General features: G+C 37.1%; 1 protein-coding gene across 2 annotated transcripts in view; it reads right to left on the bottom strand.

Annotated features, from left to right (window-relative positions):
- The window catches only part of stxbp5l (syntaxin binding protein 5-like), a 107,653-nt gene that overhangs the window by 28,103 nt on the left and 61,679 nt on the right, over positions 1-17,871 (bottom strand). For both annotated transcript variants that reach the window (XM_026377440.1, XM_026377441.1), the window contains exons 6-18: positions 14,789-14,852; positions 12,369-12,452; positions 10,354-10,477; positions 7,899-7,974; positions 7,134-7,288; positions 6,518-6,590; positions 5,451-5,598; positions 4,952-5,019; positions 4,288-4,328; positions 3,679-3,893; positions 3,376-3,551; positions 3,111-3,236; positions 1,470-1,621 (exon numbers count right to left, since the gene is read on the bottom strand). In XM_026377440.1, coding sequence (XP_026233225.1) covers positions 1,470-1,621; positions 3,111-3,236; positions 3,376-3,551; positions 3,679-3,893; positions 4,288-4,328; positions 4,952-5,019; positions 5,451-5,598; positions 6,518-6,590; positions 7,134-7,288; positions 7,899-7,974; positions 10,354-10,477; positions 12,369-12,452; positions 14,789-14,852 — 1,502 coding nt within the window. The remainder of the gene's footprint in view (positions 1-1,469; positions 1,622-3,110; positions 3,237-3,375; positions 3,552-3,678; positions 3,894-4,287; positions 4,329-4,951; positions 5,020-5,450; positions 5,599-6,517; positions 6,591-7,133; positions 7,289-7,898; positions 7,975-10,353; positions 10,478-12,368; positions 12,453-14,788; positions 14,853-17,871) is intronic.

Here is a 17,871-nt window from a genome sequence, read left to right as displayed (position 1 = left end):
AGCTTGGAAACAGTTTAGCAAGTGCTGTGTCTTTATCTTGGTCCCTGACTGTTTTTAAAGTTTAGCTTTCAGTAGATTAAGTCCATAGCAAGCGCTCAAGATCATAACACCACGACTGGGGGTAGAGAAAAAAAAGGCATATTTGGCCATTTCTATTTTTGCTTCCATTTCAAAATTGATTTTATTGACCAACACAGACAGAGTTTTACAAAAGAGTAAGTTGGGAAGAATAAGTGCTGTGGTAGTCAATAAAAGCTCTTATACAACAATAAATGAAAAGAAGTGGCTCTGAGGCCCCAAGTCATCCCTCCATCTAACCTGATAGTCCCCTTCACACATATCCTGAATACCTGTACAGTATTTTCAGATACACATGTGGGAATTACGTAAAACAAAGAAATCAATACTTTAAACTGCTTAAAGGACCTTAGCCAACTAAAGTATTAAACCACTGGAGCTGCTGTGCCCTCCAAGTCTGAAAATAGTCACTTCTGTGTTTTACACATTCATGTCTGTGTAGTGGGTTTGAATATCTTTACACTGTGTTAGTATAAAAGAGTGGCTTCAGAGGCCATCACCAGCCAAAATCAGTAGAAGATAAAAGGGAAGCAGGGGTCAGGAAGTACAACAAGACCACTGTGGCTTTTGACTACATATCTATGCTCAAGCAGGACTAAAAACAAACAGGACAGAGAAATCCAGTGACAACATGCATAATAATGCCAACATGGAATGACACACAGCCTGTTAACATGCACTTCGTTTCATAGTGCAGAACTGTGACAGGCATACTGAGATGGATGAGTGTTTCTGTCTTAGTAGGTTATTGTGCAACAGACAAAGAGCAAAGAAATGAAAGAAACAGAGTTGGGCTTTTGAATACTTAGTTACATTTATGTGTAGATTTAACTTGATGTTAGATGCTGGCATTTACAATACATGTAAAATGTAAAGTGCACTTTAATGTTATAGGTGGTGCTGATAAAGCTCAGTTAGCTGCCAATGCCATGCCAAGCTTATTATATCTTTTGCATGTAAAAATAAGATATATGTAATTTCTAAAGTAGCATGTTACTATAGCTGGCAGATTTCATGTAGTGAAGTAAAAAGCAAAATATTGTTGCCTCTGAAATAAAGTGAAAATCATTTAGTTAGTTTCATTAACTGAGTTCAGGGTTGATCATTTAGATAGGGAATATAATTGAACCCCAAGGATTATTGATTTATTCGCGTAAGACAGGTCAGATTGGCCTGATAGATAAGCGCAACCTTAGAAAGAAGAGATACAGAAGGAGAAGACAGAACAGGAAAGTAGTCAGAAAGACAGAAAGAAAGCAGACAGAAGAATAGAAAGTAGATGACACAGTAAGATGCAGTAGTCTGAATATAATGTATAAACATTATCGGCATCTTACTGAGTGGGTGCACAGTGATTAGTTTGTGTGTGTGTGTGTGTGTCTGTGTGCTACCTGAGGTGGACTGTCTGTTTCTGCGGGGGGAGCGGGTAAGGCGCTGGTAGGGGTCGGCAGCTCCATACAGATCAAGTGTTGACATACACAACAAAATGCTTTTCTGCAAGTAGTCCACCACTGCTAGGCCATTACAGTTCCCAAACGCCAAACTGGACACACACACAGACACGAAGGCAAGGAGGCAGGGAACATGTACAGACACACATACACAGACATTTGCATTTACACAAAAGAAAGAGAGAGACATTTATTTATTCGATCTATTTAACCAGGTCCCTCTAATGGTGCTACACATAGTACTATCAAACACAAATAAACTGTGACATTTTGGTGAAATTACTGTTAAGAAAAGCTTGTATTTATTTCATATTGCTAGTACTGTTGTTCTTTAATATTATTGCCAGATTTCCCATTTCAGCAATGTTTATATATTTTTGTTCCAGCTGATCGGCACTGACCAGAACCGTCTCACTTTCTGATTCAGAAAGTCCACCAAGTAGGTGAACAGGGTTTTGTGTGAAGTTCTCCATGTTAACATCAACAGTGATTACGCATTAGATGATATAGCACAGAATACTGTAGGAAGCTCTCAAGGGCTAAATGCAATAGTGGGCAAACCCTGCCCCTTACAGCAACTTTAAAAATGTTCCCTTTTTTAACTAGAAAATCAGAATGTCCAAAATTGTGCCCAATTACTGTAGCCTCCAAACCTTCATAAAACTGACATACATTTGGCCAAGGCAGGATTAATCCCAGGTGAAGCTGTAGCAGAGCTATACACTTAGCTTAGGAAAACTTAGCTGTCTGTGTAGACTTATGTGCGTTCTAGTGAAATTTGACAATGAACAAATCCCTTCATATATGGAGACAGTCTTATGTCTTTATTGTGACTTTGGTAATGATGAAAGACATTCATTTCTCAGTTCTGTAGAGCTTTCACATAATGCTTTTTGTATATAGTGAGAGTTGCTGTTTGATCTCTTATAATGCCGCCAGTTTCCCAGATATCACAAACATTATTTTTTTGCTTGCAGCAATAATAGTTGATGGAAGTACACTGTATATTTGAAGAAGTAAAGAGAAAATAATATGTTTCCTTATACGCCTGTCTAAATGTGAGTGTGTATGTCTATCTCATAAGAATTTGAAAGGGGGCGAGCAAAAAAAGCATAAAACAAAATAAATCAATTTCTGAAGTTCATTCATCCATTCAAGCTGGGAATCGCTTTAGCAGAGAGAGGCAAGTAATGGTCCTGCCTTGACCCATAAGGACCTTTTTAACAAGAGCTGTGATTTCATCGGATTCTGCCAAAAGGGCTTCTATTCACAGCAAAACCGTTTAAGTGGTCTTGAGGCACTGAACTCAGGAAGTCATCAAATTTCTTACATCTTACAAATTCTAAATGTTAAAAAATGAAATATACAAGCATTATATATACATTTAGTAAGAAGTTAAGTAAAACATTCAGCTTTGTCCATAATTCATTTGTGATTGTGGATACAGACTATCAAAGACATGGAACTAATTCAAACTATGGTTAAATAATGATAAAATATTCTACTAGGGGTGAAGACAAGGAGTAGTTATATAGATGGAAACCAGCTGATAGACTGCCTGCCAAGCATGTGGTGACTTACAGGCCATAAGCAGAGTTGATGTCCAGGCTGGTGATCTGTTGTGGAGGTTCTCCATCTACCCACAGCAGCTGGATGACTAGCTCTGCCTGGTAGCCAGGGGGGACCCGAACTACTCGATCCTTCACTCTGAAACAAGCATACAGTACCGGAGACATTAGTGTAGCATGTAGACATGCAGTGTAGTGCTAGTGAAGAAGTGACAAAATACTTGAATATTTGTCTTGCACTTGTAATGCATGAAAATGCTGTTGGTGATGTTTCTTACTTGAGACAGGGGACGCTGTCTTTGATGCCCTCTGATGTCCCACTGCCGGGGCTAGCTGCGTGTTGCTGATGGGGTTGGGGTGAGTGGGAACCAGGCTCTGAGAAGCAGGGGTTGTTTTCATTCTCTGATGGTGTGATGACATCCTCAGACTCGCACTGTAGGCGTACCTCTAGTGACTAAGGAGGACACAGGTATGGAAACATGGATCTGTCAACCGTATTTATCTTTTTTATTATTTGCTATAATAGCAGCAGTAACTATTTTTAAACCTGTAACTACCCCCCCACTCACACACACACTTACCACTATCTGGGTGTTTGCATCATTTTTGCTGAATCGATACAGGATGATGTGGGCCGAGATGCCAACCACACAGAAGAGACGACTATGAGGGCACCAGCTGACCATCTGAACAGCAAAGGGGTCTTCCTCTACCAACTCGGCAGCCCGGCCCTCACCTGGTCTTGGCTTCTCAAATACTTTGGAGGTCTTCATCTTGTACAACATCTGTAGCGTGACTGGTTATAAAAAATATTAGTTGTACTATAAAATAAACCTTTGACTGTAATCGTTTTGGAAGACAGTGGAGCTCTGTGGCATGGGTGAATAAGCTTTAACGTTTACTTTATGATTGATGATTCTATCTTATTTACAAAAATAACTGTGACTTGAGTGATTTATAACAAAATAAACCTTCACCTGTAGTATTAAGGCATAATGAATTGTGTGAATACCAACATATTACCTTAAATCAACCACAACATTTAGAAATAATATATTTGTATCACCCAGGATGCCCAAGATTATGTTTAAAAAGGCTTTTTAGTAACAAATTTACTTTAATTTAACTTTAACACTTCAATATAGCTCACAGACAATGAAACATATCAAAACCAAAGAGAATGGACTTACTTGCAGATGCATCCCAAAACTTAATTGATCCGTCTGCATGTCTGACCAAAGAGAAAGAATATTTTTGGCCTGCTGACTGCTGCTGTTAGTGTAAGTGATCACTCTAAGAGTGGATCAGGACATGGACAAAATGCTGTTCTTGCTTGGATGACACACATTTCTAACAGCAATAAACATTCTAGTTATCGTAGTTATATTTAAATGTTATAGTGATTTTTACATTGTGGTTTCTTATAGCTAAATGTATCTCTAGTCTCCTCTAGAACAGCTAAAATACTTTATATTTATTATGTAAGCATTTATATTGTAGGTTTTTTCATACTGTGTATTGCAGAGAAAATATATCCATGTTGACCTCATGTGGTTGGACTGCTGCTGCCATCAGTGAGTGTTGCCCCGAAGCAGACACCACCCAGTGTGCATGCTTCAGAACAGGTTAATACTTATGTCAAACCCTTAAAATATATAGTACAGCTGCTCAGTTCTGACTGTGCTGGCATCAGCGCATCTCCAAATCATATTTAACAAAAGCACTACAAACAAAAGATCTAAAGCATAGTCACCCTGCCATACTGCTGTGACTAAGGAAACACACATTTAGTGCTTTTACTATATAGAGACTTACTGCACCTTCCAAATATTTCTGTCAGTATTTCTAACTTACCCTGTGATGATGATCTCTGGGTAGGTGTGTGAGCCTAATGTCCATGTTCCTCCACTGATTGGCCACTCCTGACATGGTTACAGACAGAGTGTTGATTATTTTGAAAACCCAATCACATCATCTTTTGTTTTTTCTCCCACTGGACCCTGTTGATAAGATTTAATTTTATTCCATAACACACAACAATCGTATTAAGGTTTTTTGCTTCAGTTTTGAAAAACACATGCTGTCATTGACAAATACAAAAGGGTACTGATTAAAATGACGCACATGTTAACGATAACCCATAATTTACTTTTCGAGTTTAGCAGTATCATTTTGGAAGGCTGACTTCGCTCGATACATTCTGAGCAGGGTTCACTTCTGAGTTTATTTTGGTAAATTTAAAAGAGCAGAACGAAATGTATTTATGCTTATTTATATTTATAGTTATTTATGGTAAAAAAAATCCCATAGAAAATTATTTATCATGACTGAAGACTTTTCCCTCCTTTCCTACCTTTTGGCTGTAGCCAGTCTTCTTGTGTTTAGCTCCTATAGAATAAAGGATGGGGATGATGTCTGGCGGACAGTCTGCAAAATATGCCGTGCAGGTAACTGGAGACTCATGGATGTCCATGGGGTAAGGGTTCTCAAAGACAGGGAAGCTGCAAAATACAGGAATATGTAATACAACTTATATTTCTGCTGCAGAATGGGAAGAAAAGGAAATCTATCAAACTGATACTGTCCATGAGCACTGACTAATTTATACTGGACAATTTAAACAGACTTAGCAGCAAATTAATGAGCTGACCACAAAGACAATTTGGACAAAACTTCATTAAACTTTATCAGGAGATATTTATATCAGCTTATAACAGTTTTAATTAGGTAACCTAATTACTTTACTAAACTAATTTATACCTTAGTGTTTAGCTGCTATTCCAAGGCATTCCAGAGCCTTAGGTGTTAATCTGTCAAAACTGAGTGACATGTTTTTATTCAAAGATACTGGGCCTCTTTCTCCAAGCATGGATTTGACACCGCTTAATTCATTAACTCCTTCATTTTGTTACTGCTAATTGATGAACAGTATAGAGTGGCAAGAAAAAGTATGTCAACCTTTCGGAATATCATTTTTTCTGCATTAATTTATCATAAAACGATCTGATCTGAGTATTGACAAATATCATGTATCTAAAATAATCACACAGAAACATTCCTGATCTTTCATGTCTTTATTGAGAACAACCATAAAAACCTCATAGTGTTAGTGGGAAAAGCATGTGAACCCTTTGACGTAATAACTGGTTGATGGTTTATGGTCGTTTTCAATAAAGACATGAAAGATCAGAATTTTTTTCTGTTATTATTTTAGGCACATTATTATTAGTTAATACCATTGATTCAGATGAAGATCAGATCATTTTTTATGACAAATTAATGCAAAAAAACATCAAATTCCAAAAGGTTCACATACTTTTTTTTTCTTTGTTTGAAAGCACATCACATCATATGTTGACATAAGACTTGAATTTCAACATCAGTTTAGCTGCTGGAAAAGTGTGTTTTTATTGTACATACTTGCTCTGTGTTAGATCCACCACGATTAGGTCCTTCTCCAAAAGCACCACCACTGCATAAGGCTCCTGGACCTCTGTGAAATATAAACCCAAACTGATGAGGAAGTATTTGATTTATTTACAGCACTCTTTATGACACTGCTAGAAAAAAGGTTCTGGAAGTAGCTCTAAGATAACTTGAGCTATGCTTAAGTACTATTAATATTCAATTACAAGACTTTGATTAGTTTGTCTTTTTAAATGATTCATTAAATCCAAGTGAGTGACAGATCCAAGAAGCTCAAAGAACAATAAAAAACAAATTGTGACTCGTCCACTGTTACTGTTTTGAAGTCATTCCCAGAATCTTTAATCCTTCAACAGTGGAAATATGTCACATGCTGAACAACAAATAAACAATTCCTAATGTAGTTTCTGTGTAACAGTCAGAATATTTTTGGGCATGTCTGAAAAAATCAATACATATTCTCACATAAAGTGGTGAGTAATCCAGTGATTACATACAACCCGGGCTGGGACTAACTTCAGTCACAACAGATATATTTTGTGGTATTCAACTCAGTCCTCTGTAAACCTTTAGGTAAATGAGCTCAATCCATGTCATTGTATGCCCTTACCGTTGTTGTAGGGTGTCTCGCAGAGCGCCATGAACTCTACAATGGGATAGTCCATTTCCAACACAGTGATGGCCTTGCCGTGCATGATGGTTAATGTTGGCCGCCGTCCCGCCTTGTCATACGAAAGACCCCCAGAGAAAATAACAAAAGGCTCACTGTTGTAAAGAGGGAACATGAGTTTAGGATGGGTCTGTCCATGCTCATGCTATTAGTTTAAACTGACAAGTTAAAAAAATACACAAATCAGTGAATTAATCAATTAATCAGTCAATTAAAAGTATTATATGTAGCCTATGTATGGGCCCCATATCTATTTACAGACCACTTATTATAAGCCACTCACCAAAGAAGTAGCCAGATTAAGGATCATTTTTAGTATGACAACCACATCTGTGAATTAGGTTTAAGTACCTATTCAGGCTGAAATAAAGCAAATTCACAGTGAAGTGACCTAAAGATGCATTAAATACGACTCCACAGAAGTTAAGCATTCTATTAAAATAAACCAAAAGAAAGCTGAAGACTGGTGTGGTGTTTTCATTTACACCCCAGGGTTCAGATTTTGTTCACCCCATGTGCCTATTTGAAGAGGTTACAAGCACAAAATAATGTTTTGCTAAAAACACAAGTACTTCTTGCTTCTGTTGGTGGCTTATGATTATCACCAAATGGGGTAGCATAAACAACCTTCTAGTTAATTCACTACAAAATGAAACACTAAATTAAATTAGAATGAATCAGAGTATTTCCTGTGTAAGCACACACCTGTTCCTTGAGGTCTTGTACTCCACTTTGAGTATGGGTTTACACGATTCCTTCCTTCCATCCTTCTGTATCTTTCCTGGATTTAAGAAAACAGCCAAAATGTATAATAAGACAACATTCAAGTTTACTTTAAACATGAGATGCAACATTAGACTAAAGTCAGTGTCTTGTCTGCATGAGAATACATTTAGGTGAATCTTAAGTAGAAAATGCAAATACAAAACATCACCTGCTGAAAATTAAGAAAGCAGAAAGTATATCAGTACACAACTGTGACTATTCTTCCCATTCGTAGCTATACAGTCTAGTCAGCGAAACTACCTCGACAGCTGCAATATTCAGCTGTAATCACAACATAAATAATACTGGCAACTATTAGTGCATGCATCCTTACATAACCATGACCATGACATACAGTCGAGTAGTTCCAGCGCAATAATTATGTCTTTTTCCCCACTTTGCGATCTCATTACAGTACTGCCAGTTCTTTTCAGGGAACAGCAGAGCATTATCAATTTTTGCACATTTAAAAGAGAGATTTTTCTTCTCCATCACATAATGAAATAGTTTTGCTTTTGATATGAATAGGAAGTCTCTTAGCTGGAAGGCAGTGGAACCTTGAGTTTTACCTCATGGGCACTGTAGTCGGAACAAAAGCCCAACACTTTGTAAACAAATGATGGAACGAAGGATGGAAGAAAACCCTGAAATTTCTAAATTGTGAGCCTTTCACTGTTCCTGACAGTATAGTTTCAAATACAGCCCTCATATTAGATCATCTTGCAACAAAAAACATGTCTTTGACAAGCCTACAGTACATGCATGTGTGCTGCTCTGTTATCAATGTGCACGGCATCAACAGCTTCAGCTAACTAACTTCTCAACCCAATAGCAAGTGGATGTGGAAATACATCTGTCAATATTATTTTTTTTAGTAAACACAGACATTAAAAAACTACAGCATGGTCTATGTATGACTGCATTTGATAAATACATTTAAAAAAGCAAAAACAGCACACATACATAATGTGTATGTAATATATACAAAACACATACATTCAATGATGGTTTGGTTTAAATACTTCTAAAAATCCTCCAGTACATTTGGACTACTTGGAACTAGACTTGTACCTTGACTACTATTATGCTGTGTGTAATTATGACTTTGTTGCCACAAATGTGTACAATAGGAAACTAGGTAAATGATTCATTAATTTGTGACTATTAAATGTAACATCTGTTTCATGTTTCTTTTGTTCCTCAGAGATGCAATTAAACTTAAAAGTTGACTGTTATACCACAATACCGACTAATGTTAACATTACATGACAAATATATAGAAATGGTTAGCATGGTTAAGTTATTTGTTCCACCAAAATGCTGGAAAACATAGGCTTGGTAAACAAACCTCACTAAATGCATATCCATTAAATCAGTTTAAAACAATACTGCTGCAGATTCATAGGCATGATAAAAATCAATGTCTCTCAAAGCATACTATATAATACAAAAAGTAATGTGAGACTGGATGAATGCTGTGGCTAATAGCTTTACGAAGAGGTAATGTAATTATTTTATCTTGTTGGCGGAGAGCTACTACAGCAGGTTGGATAGCAGGCCTTCACTCTTCCTCTAGCTTACAGCATAACCTCTAAGCACAACACACAAGCCCAATAAGCAAAGAAAAGAAACAAAAAAGAAGGAGAGTCAACATGAGCAGGGCAGGCATTTTAAATTACACATGTGATCGGTGTTGTATCATGATGTTTGACCTACAGTGTTCCCCCAGAATTAATTCATGTATTCCTTATAGAGCAGAGGGTGCATTTCATTAGCAGAGAGGGCCATGTCTTTTGTTTACTCCTCTTCTTTTGACAGTTTACCTCTATCCATATTCAGTTCTGTCTTCCATATTGCTTCCCCTTCCTTTCACGCTCATCCTGTGAAGTAACACCAAATATCTGACAAGAAAATCTAGTACAATGCCATTCCCTCGTGCCTTCCTGTTTTGTGATTTTCTCTGAGATCACAACTCGCAGAAAGGGACTATTTGTCACAAGAGATCAAATCTGAGGTTGGGATGTCCTGCCAGTATGCAAACCACCCGAGAGTAGGGAAGAAACACAAAGAGAATTAATCAGAGGAAAAGTACATGGAGTTATATTTGGTGTGAGCTTTTCTTACCTGACAGCTAAACTGACAATGAGGCACATGACACATTGCAGTGTCTGATTTAAAGATTTCCTGCTACTTGACAGTGAGCTTGGTTTAAATAATAATGTAAAATGAGCCTCACAGGTGAACTAGTTTGTTAATTAACTATTTTATTCACAGCTCCGAAATAGTAAAGTAATGTAATAGTCTGTTGAGTACTGCACATGCACCAATGTAACACCACATATTTTTACTACAGTAAGCTTACAAAAGAACAGCATATGATGGTTGTGTATCTCACCATGAGGGAAGGTGACTTGGAATGGCTTGGTGGTGTTTCTGAGATTCCACAATGTCAGGCTGCCGTCTGAGTGACTGCACATGAACTGCTTCCCTTCATGATGCCAGCTGACTGAATGGATGGCCTGTAGCAATGACAGAGAGGGCGTGGCTTTTTCACAAACACTCAATACATATGCCACAGTGTGTCAGTGTTTTAAAACCGTTTTTTATGTCACCTACAAGGTAGAAATGCTCCTTTCTAAATACAAAAAACAATAAATGCACTTGACAATATTCATCTTCTTCTTCTGTGTGGAGGAAGAAACCATAAGGGACAACAAGCATGCTTTTACTGCATGTAGCAAAAAATGTGCCTATGGGGCTTTGATAGGATTGTTAATTTATACTATGCTAGTATTCCATTTCTGAAAGCTGCCATGCAGTCCTGTGGCACATAGGGATGTGCTAGATAAGAAATGTCCTCTATGCAGGTGAAAAAATGTTTAAAACAACAAATGAGAAGTTGAATGGCGCTCTGAGTACAGGTGTCCCTTCCTGTATTTACTTTACATTTACTGCATAGCATATTCATTTTGTTTGGAATTCCTGTATGGATATGCCAACAAAACTCTATGTAGTTATGTATACAATATAAAAATAATTAAAAAACTTTAAACCCTTTAAACATGCCTATTGGATGAGCCCCTTAGTTTGTCATTTCAGTGTTCTTTCAATGTCTTTTTATACCAACACCCACCACTGTCATGACCATGTTCCCAAGAGGGATGACTCAGACCACAGTTGGGGAGGTCATTGGGAGATATGTCATGGTAAACTAGACACAACTGAGATGATTTTTGCCCTCAGTGCAGCACACTACAGGAGTGGAAACCACATGTGTACCCATTAGCATTTGGAGATGGAGTTCCAACAGTTTAATATTAACACATGGTTTCTATTTTTGCCAGGCTTTGTGCCTCTAGCTGTGTATGGATTCAGTCAACCATACACTCTGCATATACTGTTCTTCATTGTGCTGGTAAAATGTTAGAGTAAAAATGATTTACTCACAACATAAAGCTAGATCATTTTAGCATTTTGGAGAATAAGCACAAAATGTACAACAACAATTTCAAGTGTCATTTGACCAAAGTTCTCTTTGCCACTATATCTGTGTACTTCTCACCCTTTTTAACATACTTTACATACCTGTGTGTGGGGGTGGGTGTGTTATTCAGGATAACCGCTTCAAAACATCATTCACAACTATTCATGTCAGAGGTGAAAAGGTGAACCAGCCTAGTGTCAAAGCTAATAAAACTAATGCCTCAGGAGATGGTCTTACACCTACACCCTCACATCCTTATGAATTATTCTTTCCTCATTTGCGTCCTTGAAGTCAAAGCTACAGCAATTGCTTATTACAACTAAATTAAAACACGTACTATACTGTATAATGTTATTAATATTTAATAACAAGAACATATATCGAGCGAGCTTCTCAATTACACCAACAAGAGTAGCTGGCACTCTTTATTTATTTTTTGTATGTGGCTGAAGAGATGCCATGTTATTTATTCCCCAAATTAAACCAGTTTTCCATTAAAACATGATTGTTGATGATTTACTGAGCCAACTGTGTTTTATAAGCCATACGTGCTATATGTTTGCACATTTTTTACAAATATATAATAATCTTGCTCCTATAGTTTTACTTTATTAGTACACACAACTGGCACCTAACTATGACACAAACCAAACATCTTACACACTAAAGACTCCATACACTGCAGTAAAATAACAGCAGATGCTATAGCCTTCACCTGTTTTACTTTCCTGGGTCCTCCAATTACAGCTTCTAATAACAGTAATTTGTTGCCAGGTGCAGACAGTGAAATATATTACTTAATGAAACTCATGCTAATCAAAAATGAAAAACACTAAACGCCAAACGCTTAAAAAAATTAAGTGACATGGTGTTAATGAAAGGTGGGCCTTTATAGGAACATAACAGCACAGCATAGTGGAGCTCACCTCGTCATAGTAGATTCTGAAGTCAGCTTTCTTGGCCCGGAGGTCCCACTGTACAATCGTTCCGCTCTCAAACCCTATAAGCAGCTGCAGAGGGCAGTGACATAGAAATAAAGAAAATATAGAAAAGATAAAAGATTAGACCAGAGCATAGATCAGAAATAATCATCTCATAAAAATCCATGCTCCTCAAAACCTGCCTCCTATTCCCCACCCTCTTTTCTCTTTTAATTATTTATTTGAACTAAATTGTTTGTGATAAATTTTCCCCTCTATCAGTTTTATCAGTATTATGTGTAGTTGGGATTGGGAAATATGATCTTTAATGTGTATCATTGAACATATGGACAAATTATTTTCAGTACAATGCCAAACAACTAGGTATAGATTTGCACAGGTAAACGCAGAGCACGAACAAAATCATGCAGCTTCACAAACAAGTCCATACATCACACACACAAAGGTGCACTCAAATGTGCAGGATTGAAGAAGAGAGGAAAGGCACCGCAATCTGATCACAGATCAGAGAAAGTGAGATCAAGAGTGATATTGGAGGAGCATGGCCTTTGAGACAGAATGAAGGGAACAGACCTCCTGCCCAGAAGACTGTGTGACATCTACAAACCTCAGATGTGAAGGAGAGGGCAGGTGTGGTGAAAAGATAAACTGCCGCTCATGCATTCTGAAGCCCTAAAGCATTACGTTAGTACAGGGCAACGGTGACTAATGTAAACTCATAATACACACTGTTTACCCTGATAGATTTGTGGTTAGGATGCAGATCTGCCTTGATACGCTATAAATAAATCATTGATGTCTTAGTAGCTGCTATGATAAATGGCTGTTGAAAAATCTATATCATTATGACACTCAAATGTGGACAGTTAATCCAGAGAATATCACAGTAACCAGAGACACTGCATTTAAATAGTTTTTTTATGCACTGAAATATCATTAGCATAATTAATGCTGACATTAAAAATAGCTGCATTCAACTAGGGTGAAGGTTGACTCACTTCCATGACATACTAAGACACCTACAGTAACTATTTGATATTCAATGCTATTGCTTTTTGTTATTTGTTGTTTTGACTGCTGGGAAAAAGTCTATTAGCTTTGAAATAAATGATTATTCTCTATTTATTAATGTGACAACAAACAAGCAAGCTGTAAAAATAACCATATCCAAAATTTCCAAAACCCAAGATTGTTTTCCAAATGTCTATGACACCAAGAAAGACAACAACAAGCAACAGATTCTTGCATCTGAGGAGCTGAAAATGTTTCACATTTGTGCTCAAAAATCTACTTAGACAACTGTCTCAGTTTCTAAATAAACGAAGAAACAAATTGACTATTAACATTGCAGCTCTAAAGTCTATTAAGAATAAAGAAAATGCCAAGAAATGCCAAAATAAAATCATAAAGACAGAAATCTGCATGATTAGTGGTAAGAATGAATCTGTTAAAGAAACCTGTGAAGATCATCTATTTATACATTCAACAGACATGGAGCACTTGCTCCCAGCCAGCAACATTTAATGCACTAAATGTTGTTCATAATGGCAGGGAGTCTGAAGAGTAAGTGACAAACATTTATCATTGTCAACTGTCAGCAGTCTTCTATGGTGAACATTTATGACCATTAATAGATTTTTAACCTGCTAGTGATCATCGATGCACAAACAAACACTGCATCACAAACCTACATTTATTACAGTGTCCTGAAATGGTTGAAATATGATCAGACCTTTCAAGGATCATACAGCTCATACAGTAAATACTGAGCACTAAATGCTCTCAGAAATAAAAACACACCTGGTGTGGGTATGCAGATATGTCCATTGCAGCTTAAAAGTAAAGTTATTTTTTTGAATTGTCTCTTCATGTAGTGAGTGACTGTAGTGTGTGACAGCAGCTGCAAATTCATGTCTCATTTTTATGGCTTCACAGATTGTCAAGTCTGGTTTGACCAAGAGGCAGCAAAATCCATTGGGAAAATCAATATGCCTCTCAATGACCTCTCTTTCACAGCAACCTCCACCTGCCACTTTTCCTACCAATTTGACTGCAGCCTGACCCTGAAAAACTCAAAAGACATTACCTGCAGGTCCCTCACACCTCTTTTCTTCCGTGTTTATATGTGAAAAACCCAAGCGGCAGAGAAAAAAGGCATGAGAGCAACAATGGCAGAGGTGCTATAGAAAGAAAGGTTTTCTTTGACTGCTTCTGGAAGAAAGTCAGGGTGAGATAAAAGCAATTAGAAAAAAACGAAGTCAGAAAGTAAAAACAGCTAGAAGGACAGGACGGAAATACAGGAAAAGCAGACAGAGGTTGGAAAACAGATATCTGTGAGAGAACCGCTATGCTAAACTTGGTGCTTCGTGAAAACTATATGGTGTTTATTTTATGTGCCTACTCACCTTGCCTTCATCCTTCGGGCTGTCGCTCAAATGAACCACAGGTCCTGGATGAGTTTTAGTTGATCTATGATGAGAGGGAAAGATAAGAAGGAGATGACCTTTTCATCTTGTTTACAGAGGACCTTGGGAGAAATGAGCACTGAAACATTTTTCAGTTTTACTCCACAAGTGAAAGTTTACATTTACAGGCAGTGTATGGATGAAAAGCTACCCATTTATGGTATTTAAATTGCTTTTAAGTTCTCTATATTCACATTACCCAAACACTCATTCACACTGCATTCATTCATAAACTATTACCATAGAAAAACTGTATTGGTATTTATTTTTTTGCATCTGTGGTAATGCCAAAAGTAGAATCTTTTGTATTTCTTTGATATATCCATGTGGCATATTAAGAAAGGTGGCAACACACAGAGACCATTAGGGACTCCACAAAGAGATCCACTTCACTGCCCTCTTGAAACTCAGCAGCCCCCCACCTCTTATATTTAACATCAAGTGTGTTTTAATTTGGCCTTTAAAGCAAGGCCAACCCTCACTACCATGTTGCCGTTACAACTATTTCTATCTATTTGGGTTACATTATATATGATCATAATATGTCATTGGTGGGAGATAAGAATTTGGAAACGTCTTCACACCTACAGTAAGTACTCTTATTACATTTGTTTGATTCAGGTGTGATTTCCTCACTGGCCTTCTGCAGCACTTCCCAAAGGTCTCCTGAGCTGAGTGGGCAGTGTTCCTGAACCCTGTGAGCCAGCTTCTCTTAAAACACATCTATGGGACTCAGATCTGGTTTTTAAAAATGGCCAAGTGACATAGATAATTTCAGCAGCTGCATTGCAACTCAGAAGAATACTAAGGGTCATTGTCCTGCTGCACAATGAAGTTATCTCCATCATTTGTTGCCCTGAGGGAGTGGCATCTACTCTATCTTTACATGAGCTCTCTACTGTATGTTCTTTTCTTACATCCAAACACAACACCTGGTTCCAGTGTTTTCTAGGGCAATACTCTGACAGGACTTGGTGTTGAATAAGGAACATGTTGTTGTCTGTTTAGATATTCATTGTTTTACATTTTATTTCAGTGTAAGAATCCAAAATGACTTGATGTTTCCAAACCTTTTCTTATATTATTTCTTAATTATTTGTTATCACTTCCAATTTTAATTTAACTGAGCATTCTACCTCCTCTATTCTTATACAATGTAATTCAAGAGCAAGTGCTACTTTTGACTAAATTTATAATGTAAAAGTATTAAGTGTATTTTAATTTAGTTAAGTGAACCTCCAGGTTATTTAGTTAACACCATTAGATCCACCTTTTCAAGCTGCAGCACTGAAGTGATGCAGATATTAATGCACTAATAATAGTTATAATCCAATAATATAATAAAGATGATTTTGATTTGGGACATTCTTCAAATTCAATACATATATGTAAGTGAGTAAGAGAGAAAAACCTTATAGCATTTTTGTCAAAATGAACTCAGAGATCATGCGACAGTTTGTGTGGTTTATTTAATCAAATGTTCTCATTTATTCACTTTATTGTCTTTTGTCCATTGAATCCCAGCGTTCTACAGCCCACCAAGAGCCAGCTGGTCACCTGTGAAGTTCACAAGGGCAGCCACACATTTGACATAGCTGGTGATCTAAACCTGAGCTAAAGTGTGACTGACACATTCAGACGGGACTCTTTAGTCATGCCTACTGCTGCAGGGCGATAAAATCATAAAACCACAAGAAACTCCTCATACATTAATCCATTTCTATTCAGGAGTTTAAGTATGCAAAAGTATCAACAAACCATCCATAATACACAGTACCTGTGCAATCACTGAAGTGTGACAATGAGTGAATGTCAAAAGCTAATCTTGCTACACCAGCCATCCAGAACAAATAATACACTAAGCTGACAAACACTTTCCGATATAACCCACATACAAACTTTTGACCTCAGATCTTTGCTTGTACATAAACAAAACCAGACCCACACACAGTGCTATGAAAAACAGCTGCTTTGAATGTACTAATATAAAGTAAGTTATTAAGTTGTTGGAGAGAAAAAGTTCATAGCAGCAAGGTCACTCTCCTTGGCTCGTCACACTGTGGAGACTGATGTTAAAGTTATTTTATTTATTGAGTGGAGTTACTGACTAATGACTTCTGTAAAGTTTGTCTTTAAGCTGACAAGGCCATCCTTATAAATGTACATAAAGCAAATCAGAACATTATAAATTAACAGTTTTTGCCAGTGTCAGCTGCATCATTTTATTCTAAAAGGCTTTGAGGCCAAATTAAAGGCTGGAATATATGAAATGTAACTTTTATGTTCGTGCCCATGTTGTAATAAATTAGATGGTTAGAACAGGTGATTTTTTATCTTTTTGATCTTTTAAGAACAATAATTGTGCTATTAAAATTTTCTGAAACTCTTTTTTGATCTATCACTGTGGTCATGGTGGTAGTAGGAATGTAGTATGCAACCTGAAATGACATCATGGTACTGGCAAAGCAGGCTGTTCCTTTTCTGAGATGCATTGGCATTGTTAAATGAACAGATAAGCAAATAAGTCAGTCTAAAACTAAAAGTCTCCCTGTGGCTTGTCAAGCTATTTTGTTACCAAATCATGTCAAAGACAAAGCCAAAAACTATCAACAAGCCTGTCTGTCGTGGCTCAGGAGATTTCACCAGGCTAGATTCTCTGTTTGTCACATGAATGCTGGGATAGATGCATGCACTGAACATAAATGACTGCACTAAAATGAAAAAGATTACCGAAAACCTTTTTTTAGTTATTGGAATTGGTACTTGGAATTAATAAAATAGAGACTTTCAAAAGTAAATTAATTCATATGTTCAGGAATGCTTTTTTTTTTTTGCTTTGTTGCAGTCATCACTACCAAGGCTGCTGTTACCGCAAATACAAATGCAAAGAAACCTTGAGCTCTGGCAGGTAACAGTTAATAGGTAATAGTGTACTGCATTTTTTCTTTTGCCAAGTTCTATGAACAATTTTCAATTTACAACACAGTGCTAATTTAGTTTTTTGTACACATACATTGACAGGA

Source organism: Anabas testudineus, chromosome 21 (assembly GCF_900324465.2).
Source record: "Anabas testudineus chromosome 21, fAnaTes1.2, whole genome shotgun sequence".
NCBI classification, from domain to species: Eukaryota; Metazoa; Chordata; class Actinopteri; order Anabantiformes; family Anabantidae; genus Anabas; species Anabas testudineus.
This window is presented reverse-complemented; position numbering and strand designations above follow the sequence as displayed.